This window comes from Pseudophryne corroboree (assembly GCF_028390025.1).
Source record: "Pseudophryne corroboree isolate aPseCor3 chromosome 3 unlocalized genomic scaffold, aPseCor3.hap2 SUPER_3_unloc_77, whole genome shotgun sequence".
In the NCBI taxonomy this organism is placed as follows: Eukaryota; Metazoa; Chordata; class Amphibia; order Anura; family Myobatrachidae; genus Pseudophryne; species Pseudophryne corroboree.
Window position 1 is genome coordinate 169,835 of NW_026967571.1, and position 15,260 is coordinate 185,094.

Genomic DNA, 15,260 nt, shown 5'->3' on the forward strand with positions numbered 1-15,260 from the left:
CATAGCCTGGAGGTGTGTTTGGGGTTATTGTCTTGTTGAAAAACAAATGATTGTCCCAGTAAGCACAAACCAGATGGGATGGCATGGCGCTGCAGAATGCTGTGGTAGTCATGCTGGTTGTGTGCCTTGAATTTTGATTAAATCACCAACAGTGTCACCAGCAAAGCACCCCACACCATCACACCTCCTCCTTCATGCTTCACAGTGGGAACCACACATGCAGAAACTAGAGATGAGTGGGTTCGGATGTAACACCAGAATTAACGCCAGTTCGGTTTTATCTGGATTTTTCTTATTGGCTTTCCTAAACACGTGATGTCCATGACCCAATAAGATGGTGTTTTGAGAACCGAGTAAAACTGAACACACTCATCTCTAGCAGAAACCATCCGCTCACCTTCTCTGCATCTCACAAAGTCATGGCGGTTGGAACCAAAAATCTCAAATTTAGACTCATTAGACCAAAGTACAGTTTTCCACTTGTCTTATGTCCATTCCTTGTGTTTCTTGGCCCAAACTATTTTCTTCTGCTTCTTGGTATCTTAATTTCACAAAAAGGACTTATCCCAACAAGTCCAAATTAGAACTATAGAAACAGGGGAATGTGAATAGGATGGCGCTACTGTGCCTATATAAATGGAAGTGTGGTAAATGATACAGAAAATTATATTTATACTAAACCTAAATTAATTAGGACAACTGGAATTCCTTGATCCAATAGATATCCACTTTCTGTGCTGTCACAGTGGACCCACAGGTATATAGAAGGCATAATGGTAAGGAAATGATGGTGGTCATTCTGAGTTGTTCGCTCGCTAGCTGTTTTTCGCTGGCGTGCAAATGCTAAGTCGCCGCCCTCTGGAAGTGTATCTTCGCTTAGCAGAAGTACGAACCAATGCACTGCAGTGCGACTACAAAAAAAATTGTGCAGTTTCAGTGTAGCTCCAGACCTACTCAGCGCTTGCGATCACTTCAGACTATTCAGTACCGGATTTGACATCACAAACACGCCCTGCGTTCTCCCAGCCACGCCTGCGTTTTTCCGAACACTCCCTGAAAATGGTCAGTTGACACCCAGAAACGCCCACTTCATGTCAATCACCCTGTGCCAGCCATTGCGACTGAAAAGCATCGCTAGACCTTGTGTGAAACTGCATCGGCCATTGTGAAAGTATGTCATGCGTGCGCATTGTGCCGCATACGCATGCGCAGAAGTGCCATTTTTTTGCTTAATCGCTATGCAGCTAACATTTTCAGCTAGCGATCAACTCGGAATGACCCCCTATGTGTAGAAACTTCCAATGAAATATGTGGATGTATCTACAGTGGGGCAAAAAAGTATTTGGACAGCCACCGATTGTGCAAGTTGACCCACTTAAAAAGATGAGAGAGGTGTGTAATTTCCATCATAGGTACACTTCAACTGTGAAAGACAGAATCTGTAAAAAACAAACAAAAAAAACCAGGAAATCACATTGTATGATTTTTAAACAATTTACTTGTATATTCTTGTGGAAAATAAATATTTGGACACCTACGAAGCAGCAAAATTTCTGGCTCTCACAGACCTGTTACTTCTTCTTTAAGAAGCTCTTCTATCCTCCACTCGTTACCTGTATTAATGGCACCTGTTAGAACTGGTTATCTGTATAAAAGACACTTGTCCACACCCTCAAACAGTCAGACTGCTACCTCTCCACCATGGCCAAGATCAGAGAGCTGTCTAAGGACACCAGGGAAAAAATTGTAGAGCTGCACAAGGCTGGGATGAGATACTCGACAATAGGCAAGCAGCTTGGTGAGAAGAGATCAACTGTTGGCGCAATTATAAAAAAATGGAAGAAATACAAGATCACTGACAATCTCCCTCGACCTGGGGCTCCATGCAAGATCTCACCTTATGGGGTATTAATGATCTTAAGAACGGTGAGGAATCAGCTCAGAACTACATGGGGGGACCTGGTCAATGACCTCAAGAGAGCTGGGACCACAGTCACAAAGGTTACCATTAGTAACAAACTACGTCGTCATGGATTGAAATCCTGTAGCGCCCAAAAGGTCCCCCTGCTTAAGCCAGCACATGTCCAGGCCCGTCTAAAGGTTGCCAGTGACCATCTGGTGATCCAGAGGAGAACTGGGAGAATGTAATGTGGTCAGATGAGAGCAAAATTGAACTTTTTGGTATAAACTCCACTCGCCGTGTTTGGAGGGAGAAGAATGATGAATGGCATCCCAAGAACACCATACCCACTGTGAAGCATGGGGGTGTAAACATCATGCTTTGGGGCTGCTTTTCTGCACATAGGACAGGACGACTGACCCGTATTAAGGAGAGGATGAATGGGGCCATGTATAGTGAGATTTTGGGAAAAAATCTCCTTCCCTCAGTAAAACCATTGAAGATGGAACGTGGCTGGGTCTTCCAGCATGACAATGACCCCAAACACACCGCCCGAGCAACTAAGGAGTGACTCTGTAAGAAGCATTTCAAGGTCCTGGAGTGGCCTAGCCAGTCTCCAGACCTCAACCCAGTAGAAAATCTGTGGAGGGAGTTGAAAGTCTGTGTTGCCCGGCGACAGCCTCAAAACATTACAGATCTAGAGAAGATCTGCATGGAAGAGTTGGCCAAAATACCTGCTACAATGTGTGCATACCTGGTCAAGAACTACAGGAAACGTTTGACCTCTGTAATTGCCAACCGAGGTTATATTACAAAGAATTGAGTTAAACTTTCTGATTGTCCAAATATTTATTTTCCGCTAGAATAAACAAATAGTTTAATAATCATACAATGTGATTCCATAGTTTTTTTTCCAGATTCTGTCTCTCACAGTTGACGTGTACCTATGATGGAAATTACAGACCTCTCTCATCTTTTTAAGTGGGTCAACTTGCACAATCGGTGGCTGTCCAAATACTTTTTTTTCCCCACTGTATGTTCAAGATTATTCCATACATGAGATTATAATGCGGTACTCCTTATGAAAGTGAATGATCTTTTTTTTTAGTAGATTAGAGGTGGCGTACCTCACTTAGACAATGTAATGTGCTATAACCCTTATAATGGTTTCTTTATATCTTAACCCCACAAATAAGATATGCAGGTGATCTTAGGAACAGCATACCTCACTTACATAGTGAGGAACAGTATAACACACATCAAGGTATCGTTATTATAAGGTATGTCTCAAGCGTACCATTACTCACAATGAATACAGCATAACTCCTCATATAAAGGTCTCTTTGCGTCAGACTTGTACAGTGATGCAATAAAGGTACAATTTATTTCACAAATGCTTGAATAAATAAACATACAAGCCTTAGGGGGAGGGGGCTGTGCGAGATCCCAGCAAGGAAGAATATATGATTTTGTTGAGCTGAGGTCCGGTAATGAAGCTCCAAATCCCAAATATATAGAAATAAAATAGGTCTTACCTTACATGGGAGACACACATCCACCTCACCTGTGCAAAGACCTCCTTTGGGCAACGCATTTCGAGTGTGGGGTGACTCTTTTTCAGGGCATGCCTTGAGTCACCTCAGACTTGAAACGCATACAGAAAGAGTCCACAACTCAGTAATGTCACCCCACTATTCAAATGAGCTGTCAAAATCAGACATAGCCACAATCACAAGTACATACAGTCACTATTGGTGGTTCTGGGCTCCGGCCAGTTCAAGGTAAATCGCACAGTCACAATGGCAGCGTGTGTACCCACCTTTACACACCAGACAGGATATTTATACACAGCAACACTGATATTATGTGGACACAAAAGTAACAACACAAATGACACATTAACAGGAAATTGTTTCTGTCACCATAGTGACAATTATCTGGAAATAAGATAATACACAGACACATAAAAAGACTCAACGGAAATCTTGTTTTTAAACAACTTTATTTCATATCTTTAATACACAGATTTTTCTCTATATTTTAAACTTAAAAAATACTTTACTCTGCACAACATGGATAAAATATCCTTTAAAGCACAGAAACAATTCAAGTTACATTACAGCATTACAGGTAAGTAAAACAGATACACAGGAGAGCCAAAACCCTAAGGGGGTCATTCAGACCCAGCCACAATAGCGGCCCGCAGCACAGTTCGCTTGTGTTGGCAAAATGCACATGCACATTGCGGCCGCATACCTGAGGGCCAGGACCATTTTCCAGGGGGATACATGATGTTACATCTGCGTTCATCTTTAACACCCTATAAGCTTCGACAGTGTACCTCATATCTCATCTTTTCCTCATCTTTTCCAAGTTACTACAAATGATATGAGATTGGTAGCAGCACTACTTTCAGGATTATTACACAGAACACAAATAAAGGCTGACACAGCAAATAACAGTAACACATACAAGGGATTAATTAGACATAAGGAAGCATAATCATCATTAAGTCTAATTATCAACTGGTTCTGTGCAGGACCCATACACCTCTGTACTGCCTCCAGCATCCCCTGGTACTGTACTGCAGCCATCCGCCCTGTCTCCCCCCACTGCTGCCACCCACCATCTCCCCCCACTACTGCCACTCGCCCTGTCTTCCCCCCACTGCTGCCACCCACCGTCTCCCCCCCACTACTGCCACTTTCTCCCCTACTGCTTGCCACCCCTCTTCCACCTCAGCACTACTTGGGGACAACATTACCCACAGACAGTGCCTCCGGCAGCCCCTGCTACAGCAATAGTGCCGCCCACCATGTCATCTCAGAACTGCTTGGGGATTCTTGGTACTCCGGGTAAGTCCTTCATCTGCAGATGGATGTAACCGGGCAGTAAGGAGGCAGAAGCTGCTTCTGGTACCTGTGACCTTGGTCATGTAGGATTGGGAGTCAGTAAGATTATGTAACAGTCACCATCTTACAGGCAGCCGGTGAAGGGAGCAGAGAATGGGTGTTATGTGGCAGGAACGGGCTGGTTAGGTAACAGCCTGGCTGCTGCATTCTGTACAAGCTACAAGCGGTGCAATTCTTTTGTTGGGAGACCCAGGTAGAGGACATTGTAGTAGTCTATGCGTGATGATACAAGTGCATGTATGACTGTAGGTAGATCTTCTGAGGGAAATAAGTGCTGGAGTCTGGCTATATTTCTCAGATGAGGATCTGATTGTGGCTGATACCTGATATCTAAGTGTCACTCCACCATCCAGGATACCAAGATTCAGGATACCAAGATTTCGCACAGGATCAGCATTTTGTAACTCTGAACCCACAAGCGTAATTCTGGTTGGTAGGCAAAGCTGAGCTGTAGCCCTGCCCTTTGTTGGTGAGCTTCTATCATAAGGACCTGTTTCACCAGGACTGAGTCACAGCCAACTGGCATCACCCACACCTGGAGCTCAGCTAGACAACCATCTAGGATTGGTACTGGGTTCTCAGTACCCGGAGCAAAAGACAGGTCATCTGCATAGCAGTGGTAGATGATGGCATGACATCTGATTATTTCACCCTGCGGTAGCATGTATATTGCAAAAAGCATAGGAGATAGGATAAGAACCTTGAAGAACAATGCATGGCAATGATAAGTATGCTCCAGAAGATTAAAATGGTTTCTCACCTGAGTGATGTCTATTGTGCTGATTTATTTCTCAGGGTATGGAAATGGCCTCTCACCTGTGTGACTTCGCTGAAGTGTAACAAGTTGTGATTTCTGTGTAAAACATTTCACACTCAGAACAAGAAAATGACTTCTCACCTGTGTGACTTCTGTGATGTCTAACGAGATCTGATTTGTGTGCAAAACATTTCTCACACTCAAAACATGGAAATGGCTTCTCACCTGTGTGACTTCTCTGATGTGTAACAAGTTGTGATTTCCATGTAAAACATTTTGCACTCATAGCAAGAAAATGGCTTCTCACCTGTGTGACTTCTGTTATGTCTAACGAGATATGATTTGTGTGCAAAACATTTCTCAATCTCAGAACATGGAAATGGATTTTCACCTGTGACTTCGCTGACACGTAACAAGATGTGATTTCTGTGTAAAACATTTCCTGCACTCAGAGCAAGAAAACGGCTTCTCACCCGTGTGACTGCTCTCATGTTTAATGAGATCTGATTTGTGTGCAATACATTTCCAGCACTCAAAACATGGAAATGGCTTCTCACTTGTGACTTCGCTGATGTGTAACAAGTTGTGATTTCCATGTAAAACATTTCCCACACTCATAGCAAGAAAATGGCTTCTCACCTGTGTGACTTCTCTGATGTATAACAAGATCTGATTTGTATGCAAAACATTTCCCACACTCAGAACATGGAAATGGCTTCTCACCTGTGTGACTTCTCTGATGTTTAACAAGATCTGATTTGTGTGCAAAACATTTCCCACACTCAGAACATGGAAATGGCTTCTCACCTGTGTGACTTCTCTGATGTGTAACAAGATACGATTTTTGGGTAAAACATTTCCCACACTCAGAGCAAGAAAATAGATTCTCACCTGTGTGACTTCTCTGATGTGTAACAAGACCTGATTTGTGTGCAAAACATTTTCCACACTCAGCACATGGAAATGGCTTCTCACCTGTGTGACTTCTGTGATGTATAACAAGATGTGATTTACTGAAACAAATTTTCCCACACTCAGAACATGGAAATGGCTTCTCACCTGTGTGACTTCTCTGATGTGTAACAAGACCTGATTTGTGTGCAAAACATTTCCCACACTCAGAACATGGAAATGGCTTCTCACCTGTGTGACTTCTGTGATGTTTAACAAGATGTGATTTACTTAAACAACATTTCCCACACTCAGAACATGGAAATGGATTCTCACCTGTGTGACTTCTTTGATGTTTAACATGATCTGATTTTTGGATAAAATATTTCCCACACTCAGAGCAAGAAAATGGTCTCTCACCTGTGTGACTTCTTTGATGTATAACAAGAACTGATTTGTGTGCAAAACATTTCCCACACTCAGAACATGGAAATGGATTTTCACCTGTGTGACTTCTTTGATGTTTAACAAGATTTGATTTCTGGATAAAACATTTCCCACACTCAGAGCAAGAAAATGGCCTCTCACCTGTGTGATTTCTGTTATGTCTAACAAGATGTAATTTGTTTGTAAAACATTTCCCACACTCAGAACATGAAAACGGCTTCTCACCTGTGTGACTTCTCTGATGTATAACAATATCTGATTTGCGTGCAAAACATTTACCACACTCAGAACATGGAAATGGCTTCTCACCTGTGTGACTTCGCTGATGTGTAACAAGATCTGATTTATGTGCAAAACATTTCCCACACTCAGAACATGGAAATGGCTTCTCACCTGTGTGACGTCTCCGATGTTTAACAAGATCTGATTTGTGTGCAAAACATTTCCCACACTCAGAACATGGAAATGGCTTCTCACCTGTGTGACTTCTCTGATGTATAACAATATCTGATTTGCGTGCAAAACATTTCCCACACTCAGAACATAGAAATGGCCTCTCACCTGTCTTACCTGTGTGTGGGTTAATAAGCTTTGTGTTCTGTGTAAAACATTTGGCATCTATAGCACATGGAAACTCATCTACTCTCAGAGCTGTAACAGATACACCAATATCAGAGAGATCAAGAGAACATTTCCCAGGATCAGAGGTATCAGCTGATAGAGCTGGATGTATAATTGTGGTAATGGGGTTATCTCCTGGAGAATCCTGTCTACTGTCATTATCTTTTATGTCACAATCCGGGGATAACATTAGATGTCCTTCTGATATATTCCTGCTTGTGTGTCCATCTGCTGGAAATAAAATACATTATGGAAATGTGACTTTTCTGTAACAATATTAATCTTGCAGACAATAGGATATGACTTTCTGGGACACTTAATTGTAAATGTGTGTGTATATTAAAACGTAACTTTTAATGAAGGCTTTAGAATATTGTGTCTCAGACTATCATTGTGTCCACCCTCCTGAGAACACTCACAATAACAAATATAATATTATAATAAGACTTAGATATATCTGTTAGGCGCCGAGGGTCCGCCCGTCAGTGCGGCCCGGCGCCTAGCAACTAGGGACGCCGCAGGCAGACAGCCGCCGGCTCCCTAGCAACGCTAGACGCCGGGCGCACGGAGCCGCTCAGACCCTAGCAACGGGGACGCCACGGTCGGACCGCGTTCCCCGTTGCTGGGTCTTAATTAATCAGTGCAAGTGTATTCTGGCCGTGCAGCATGCAGCTGCACGGCATCATTATGTGATTACCCTGTCTGGATCTTGATTGGAGGGCTCCCAAATTTAAGCACTCTCAGGACTTCTCACAGACGCCGGTGATAGCTTCCTGTTTGCTGTGTCAGTTACAGAGTTTCCAGTCCTGCTCAATCCGGTTGTTCCTGTCCTCAGTGGTCCTGTACTCGGAAGTTGTCATCTTTCCTGGAGTCCGAACCGATCACCTTTAACATCCTGTGGTGTTCGTGAGTCGCGGCGTAGCCGTGTGTTGCGGCTAGACCGCTTACTGTTTATTATTTAGTTTCTCTGTGTTCCGGAGCTTTTGCGGAGGATTCCGCTCCCACGTATCCACTCTGGTATCCAGCGGTGCTGGATAGGAGTAACGGATCAGTGGATCTTTGGTTGTCCTTTTCCCTGGCGGTTAGTCCGCACATACTTTTGGTTTAAGTTAGTTAGCTTGTAACCCCTGGCCTGGTTGCTTAGTCAGAGGGCCCCTTGTTATCACCCTGTCTCGGATTTCCCTTTGTCTCCCATTAAGACCTGAGGGGGCATCGGAGTTGGGCAGACATAATCCGCCCTTCAAACGCGGCTGCCATGGGCTCAAGCAACCATAGTCTCGCAGGGGATTTCTGATAACACGGGCGAGACAACGGAGTTAGGGCGCCAGGGGTTACTAGGCTTTCCTGCTCCCATAACCAGCATATCTTTCCAGTACTCAGACCTCTGCCATAAGATCTCCTCTGGTCTGGAGTACGGGAATCATAACATTATCACCGGCCAGACTAAAATTTAAAATTAAACAGGAGTTAATTTTTTCCCTTATTCAGTTGGGAGATTTGTCGGCCTCATGAATCCCACCGGTGTTGGGCCAAATCCTGGCCAGCTTCTAGTTAGCCAGATTCAAGAGCTTACTCAGATGGTTCAGGATCTGTCCCTTCGGGTGAGGTCACAGGAAGATCTGTTACGGACTTCCCCGAGGGTCATTCCTGAACCAAAAATGCATCTGCCTGACCGTTTTTCTGGGGATAGAAAGCAGTTTTTTAATTTTAAAGAGTCTTGTAAACTTTATTTTCGTTTAAGACCAGTCTCCTCAGGTACGGAATCTCAGCGGGTAGGAATTATTATTTCTCTGCTTCAGGGGGATCCTCAGACCTGGGCTTTTGGTTTAAAGACAGACGATCCGGCTTTATTGTCTGTAGACGCCTTTCTGGGGTCTTTAGGGCTATTGTATGACGACCCTGATAGAGAGGCATCCGCCGAGAGTCAGTTGCGTGCTCTCAGACAGGGTAGGAATCCCGCAGAGATTTATTGTACGGAGTTTCGCCGTTGGTCGAACGACTGTGGATGGAATGACCCAGCCCTGCGCAGTCAGTTTCGCCTCGGCTTATCCGAGTCTATAAAAGACAGTCTCCTTCAGTATCCCGCTCCTGAGACTCTCGATAAACTCATGGAGCTCTCTATTAAGATTGATCGTCGTCTCAGAGAGCGGAGGGCTGAAAAAGGAGCATCTGTCGGGTCTACTCCTTGTGTTTTTTCCATTCCTGTGGACATAGAGGAGCCCATGCAGATAGGCCTCTCCAAACTGTCTCCTGAAGAAAGAACCAGAAGGCAAAATTCTGGTCTTTGTTTATACTGTGGAGGTAAGGGACATTTTGCCCGTAGTTGTCCGAACAAGTCGGGAAACGCCTCGACCAAGTGATTTGTGAGGGGGTTCACTTTGGTCTGCAGCTTATCTCCTCAAATAATTCACTGTTAGTCCCAGCTAAAGTTTCCTTTGGCAGCCCATGTTCCTCGGTCTCGGCTTTTGTGGACAGTGGAGCTGCAGGGAACTTTATGGATTTAACATGGGCCAAGGCCTTAGGTATTCCTCAGTAAGCCTTGGGTAGGTGTATCACCATGCATGGTTTAGATGGGAGTCCCTTGTCCAATGGGGTTATTTCTCTCTGTACACCTCCTGTTCTACTTTCGGTAGGAGCTCTGCATTCTGAAAAAATTGAGTTTTTCCTTACCCATTGCCCAGCAGTTCCAGTGGTTCTGGGTCACCCTTGGCTGGCCTTTCATAATCCCATCATTGATTGGCAGTCGGGGGAGATCTTACAATGGGGTACCATCTGTAATAAGGAATGTATTACGCTTCCCATCAGAATAGCTGCTGTCATTCCCGCACCCATTCCTGTGGAATACCAGGATTTTGTTGATGTATTTTCCAAGGGCAATGCGGATATTCTGCCTCCCCATAGGCCTTATGATTGTGCTATTGAGTTAATTCCTGGTGCCACTTTGCCTAAGGGAAGGTTATATGCATTGTCCGGACCTGAAACTGTGGCCATGAATGAGTATGTTAAAGAAAGCCTAGGGAAAGGATTTATCAGGCCATCTAAATCCCCTTTAAGTGCAGGCTTCTTCTTCGTGGAGAAGAAGGATGGATCACTCAGACCTTGCATTGACTTTAGAGCCTTGAATAAAATCTCAGTAAAGAATACTTACCCTTTGCCGCTGATTTCTGTCCTCTTTGATCAGCTACGTTCGGCTGTGAGTTTTTCTAAGATTGACCTGAGAGGAGCATATAACCTCATCAGAATCAAGTCAGGGGATGAGTGGAAAAAAGCATTCAGTACTCAGTCAGGCCACTATGAGTATCTGGTTATGCCATTCGGCCTGTCCAACGCTCCGGCAGTTTTCCAGGATCTCATTAACGATGTGCTCCGTGAATTTCTTGGAAGATTCGTTGTAGTCTACTTAGACAATATTTTGATATATTCTGACTCTATAGAACAACATGTTACCCAGGTGCGTCAGGTTCTAAAAAAATTACGTGAAAATCACCTATATGCCAAGCTGGAGAAGTGTGAATTTCATGTCACGGAGGTATCCTTTTTAGGGTACATTATTTCCCCTCGGGGATTCTGTATGGAACCAAAGAAGCTCCAAGCCATCCTTAGTTGGGCGCAACCCACCAATTTAAAAGCAATTCAGCGCTTTTTAGGGTTTGCGAATTACTATAGAAGATTTATTCACTCTTTCTCTGACCTAGTTGCTCCCATTGTGGCACTGACTAAGAAGGGAGCAGATCCTACCAACTGGTCACGTGAAGCGGAGTTATCTTTTCAGGCCTTGAAACAAGCCTTTGTCTCAGCCCCTGTCCTCAGACATCCCAACCCAGAATTGCCTTTCATTGTTGAGGTTGATGCCTCGGAGGTTGGAGTAGGGGCTATCCTATCTCAGAAGGATCCGGATTCCCTAGAATTACATCCTTGTGCCTTTATGTCCAGGAAATTCTCATCTGCTGAATCCAACTACGATGTTGGTAACCGGGAATTACTGGCTATTAAATGGGCTTTCGAGGAGTGGAGACATTGGCTTGAAGGAGCCACTCATACCATTTCAGTTTTGACTGATCACAAAAATCTTCAATACATTGAATCAGCTAAATGGCTGAATGCCCGGCAAGCTCGTTGGGCTTTATTTTTTACTCGTTTCAAGTTCATTATCACCTTCAGGCCAGGTTCCAAGAATACCAAGGCAGATGCCCTGTCACGCAGTTTTCTTCCAGTTCAATACAACAGTCCTGTTACTCCCATACTTCCGTCTTCAGTCATTCGGGCAGGCCTCGCACAAGATTTATTTACCCAGTTAAAGCAGCTTCAACATCAAGCTCCTGGAAATACTCCTGCTGGTCGTCTTTATGTCCCCGAGTTTTTGAGAGCAACGGTTTTGACGGAGTTTCACGATAGCAAAGTTGCCGGGCATCCGGGGATCGCTAAAACTTTTGAATTAGTTTCCCGCTCGGTATGGTGGCCTGGTCTTTCCAAAGACATTAAGGAGTTTGTTTTTTCTTGTCAGGTCTGTGCACAGCATAAGGTTCCCCGTTCCTTGCCTATCGGTCAACTTATGCCCTTGAATGTTCCTCTTAGGCCATGGTCTCATATTTCCATGGATTTTGTGGTGGACCTCCCTCTGTCAGCCGGATGCCGAGTCATATGGGTGGTAGTGGACCGTTTTAGCAAAATGGCCCATTTCATTGCTCTTGTCAGGAATCCACATTCTCCATTGCATCACTTCCAGTGAACAGGCGTCTCCTGGCTTCAGTCCTCTGTTTTCAGAGTATTCCCTGTGAATTGGACCTGTGGAACTACAGGTCCCAGCAGTTCCAGTCTTCAGTCTCCTGCAGCCCACAGCTCACTGTGCTCCACCTAACCAGCTCTATCGTTTGGTAATCACTGGTTTCAGCCAGCAGCCTGGAGTACACAGTGATTCTAGGTAACCAGCATTAACTCCCGGTGCACTACTGATCCCAGCCAGCAACCAGCAGTGCATTGCATTAACTGTCTACAGAATCATTCTCCCGGTTAATCACCATCTCCAGTTAATTCTCAGCTGATCTGAGCACCCAATCCTGGAGGGTGTGTTCTCAGAGATTCATCCTATCCTCACAGAGCAAGGTGTATAAACTCCAGTTCCTAGCTCATTCACATTGCCTTGGACAACACGTCACATCCCGTGAACAGGTGGCTCCTGTTTGCAATCCTCTGTCTTCAGAGATTTCCTTGTGTATTAGACCTGGGGAACAACAGGTCCCAGCCGTTCCAGGTTCCAGCAGTTCCGGTGTTCCTGTGGAACTACAAGTTCCAGCAATCACTCCAGCTCTCCTGCTACATTCGGTGTGTCAAGTCTCCAGTGGTTCCCTGTGTTCCAGTCTCCAGATCCCCTGTGTTCCTGGATATTCTCCTGTACCTGTTACTTCCGTGGAACTACAAGTTCCAGCAATCACTCCAGCTCTCCTGCTACATTCGGTGTGTTCCAGCCTCCAGTGGTTCCCTGTGTTCCAGTCTCCAGATCCCCTGTGCTCCTGGATATTCTCCTGTACCTGTTACTTCCGTGGAACTACAAGTACCAGCACCAGCAATACCTTTCTGGCTTCACACCTTCAACACCTGCAGTGTGCTCCAGCCTTCAGCAGTAGAGACTCCCTGTCCAGGTGCATTCTAACAACTCACCTGTGATTCAGCCTGCAAGCTGATTATGCTTCTCCACCAGCACAGTGGACATTAACACCACGTCTCCTGCATTGCTACCAGGTTTGCTACTATTATTCCATCTCTGCTGGCTCCACGTTTTAACCATTCCGGTTTCATCTCCTTATTACAAACTCTGCCATAGACTTTCAGTTTACCATTTTCCATTACCATTGCTATTACCATTGCCGTTACCATTGCCATTTCCATTGCATTCGTTTGTTTTACTTTCTGCTGCATTATTATTATCTGGACTTTTCTGTTATTAATAAATCTACATTGTGCACATGCGCAGAAACCCAGTACTGCCTCCTCACTTCATTCTTCCATCCTTCCTCCACTGACCCACTAGCGCCCCCTCCGGGGACACAAACCAGACCGAACCTGACAGTTTGTCCAAGGCCCATGGACTCGGATGGTGGTCAGAATGTGGGGTCAGGGGCCTTACAAAATCTGGTCTCCCGTTTGGATGGTCAAGAGGCTGCGCAGCAGCAGATGTTCCAGTTCCTACAGGGAATGTCTATCCGTTTGGATACCTTGCAGCAATCCCTTCAAAGTTCTGTTGTTTCTCCAGTTCCTGTTCAAGTCACTCCTGCTCCAGTCATTTCAACTTTCCCTGCACAATCCGTTCCTGTGGATGGCTGTTGCTCAAGTCAGTCCTATGGCAGTCCCTTCGCAGCGAATTCTCCTGAGAGAGCGACTTCCTCCTTTGAAAGCTTCAAGACTCCTTTGTTGTCTGCTGTGAACTCTGAACCACTAAGCACTCTTTATCATCTATTGGAACAACTTCAAAGTCTCCTAACAAAAATCATTCCGATAATGCCAGAAATCCTGAGTGGTGCTTTAAACGCAGTGAAGAGTACTGCTCAAAGTATTGAGACTAGTGCGACCTCCGTGTCAACTTTTTTTCAAACTAAAGTCTCTCCTCTTGTGCAAAGAGAGGGCAGATTCCAGAGCTACCCGCGCTCCAAACTCACGGAAGCTGAACGCCGGCATCGCAAGCAGCTTCACCTCTGCTTTTACTGTGGAAGTTCTAGTCATCTTATTAAGGACTGTTCCTTCCGCAACTCAAAAGTTGGTGACAGGTCCCAACATCAAAGTGTTTTCACCTGCAAACCTTCCAGCGTATCCTCTGCAGTTTCAAGTTCTTTTACCCGGGACAGGAGTATCCAAAAAGTATACGATTGGGGTCCAGTGACAAATAGACCCAATCCCAAGTTCAGAAATCAACAGAGACTATCTATGTTGCCCATAACTAAAGTAGTTTCTGTGCTTACAGCCCGAGAAGGGGCGTCCGTGCCTACAGCCCGAGAAGGGGCGTCCGTGCCTACAGCCCGAGAAGGGGCGTCCGTGCCTACAGCCCGAGAAGGGGCATCCGTGCCTACAGCCCGAGAAGGGGCATCCGTGCCTACAGCCCGAGAAGGGGCATCCGTGCCTACAGCCCGAGAAGGGGCGTCCGTGCCTACAGCCCGAGAAGGGGCGTCCGTGCCCACAGCCCGAGAAGGGGCGTCCGTGCCCACAGCCCGAGAAGGGGCGTCCGTGCCCACAGCTCGAGAAGGGGTGTCCGTGATTACAGCCCCAGGTGGGGCATCTGATGTTGTGACCCCAGAAGGGGTATCTGATGTTCAGGTTCCAGAAGTGGCATCCGGGCATGCAACTCAAAGAAGTGTGTCTGATCTATTAACCCCAGGAGGGGTCTTTAGAGTTTCAGCCTCAAGCGAGGAATCCAGGGCCAAGATCCCAGGAGGAATTCTTAAAGTTACAGATACAGACATGAACTTTTGTTTGCCAACTTCAGAGAGTGCTACCAGCTCAGTACCACTCCAAGAGGGATCATTAGAACATCCGGATTCTGTCTATACAGAATCAAGTGTCAATGGACCTAGCCCGGTTCCAGCCGTCGGTCCAAAGTCTCCACTGGTTCCAGTCAGCCTGAGTGGCGCCAATGATGGGCTACCTCCTTCGGTTCCAGCCGATTCCAGAATCCTCGGAGCAAATCCAGTCCTATCTGTCAGTCCGAGGACTCCACCGGTTCCTACCGCTTCAAGCTCTTCCG

At 45.5% G+C, this 15,260-nt stretch overlaps 2 protein-coding genes across 2 annotated transcripts in view; one reads left to right on the forward strand and one right to left on the reverse strand.

Annotated features, from left to right (window-relative positions):
- Window positions 1-15,260, forward strand: part of LOC134984720 (zinc finger protein 260-like) — a 197,631-nt gene that overhangs the window by 80,817 nt on the left and 101,554 nt on the right. The gene's annotated exons all lie outside the window — the stretch shown is intronic.
- The window catches only part of LOC134984725 (zinc finger protein 271-like), a 48,631-nt gene continuing 37,984 nt past the window's right edge, over window positions 4,614-15,260 (reverse strand). The window contains exon 6 of the mRNA XM_063950232.1: window positions 4,614-7,759. Coding sequence (XP_063806302.1) covers window positions 6,123-7,759 — 1,637 coding nt within the window. The 3' untranslated portion in view covers window positions 4,614-6,122. The remainder of the gene's footprint in view (window positions 7,760-15,260) is intronic.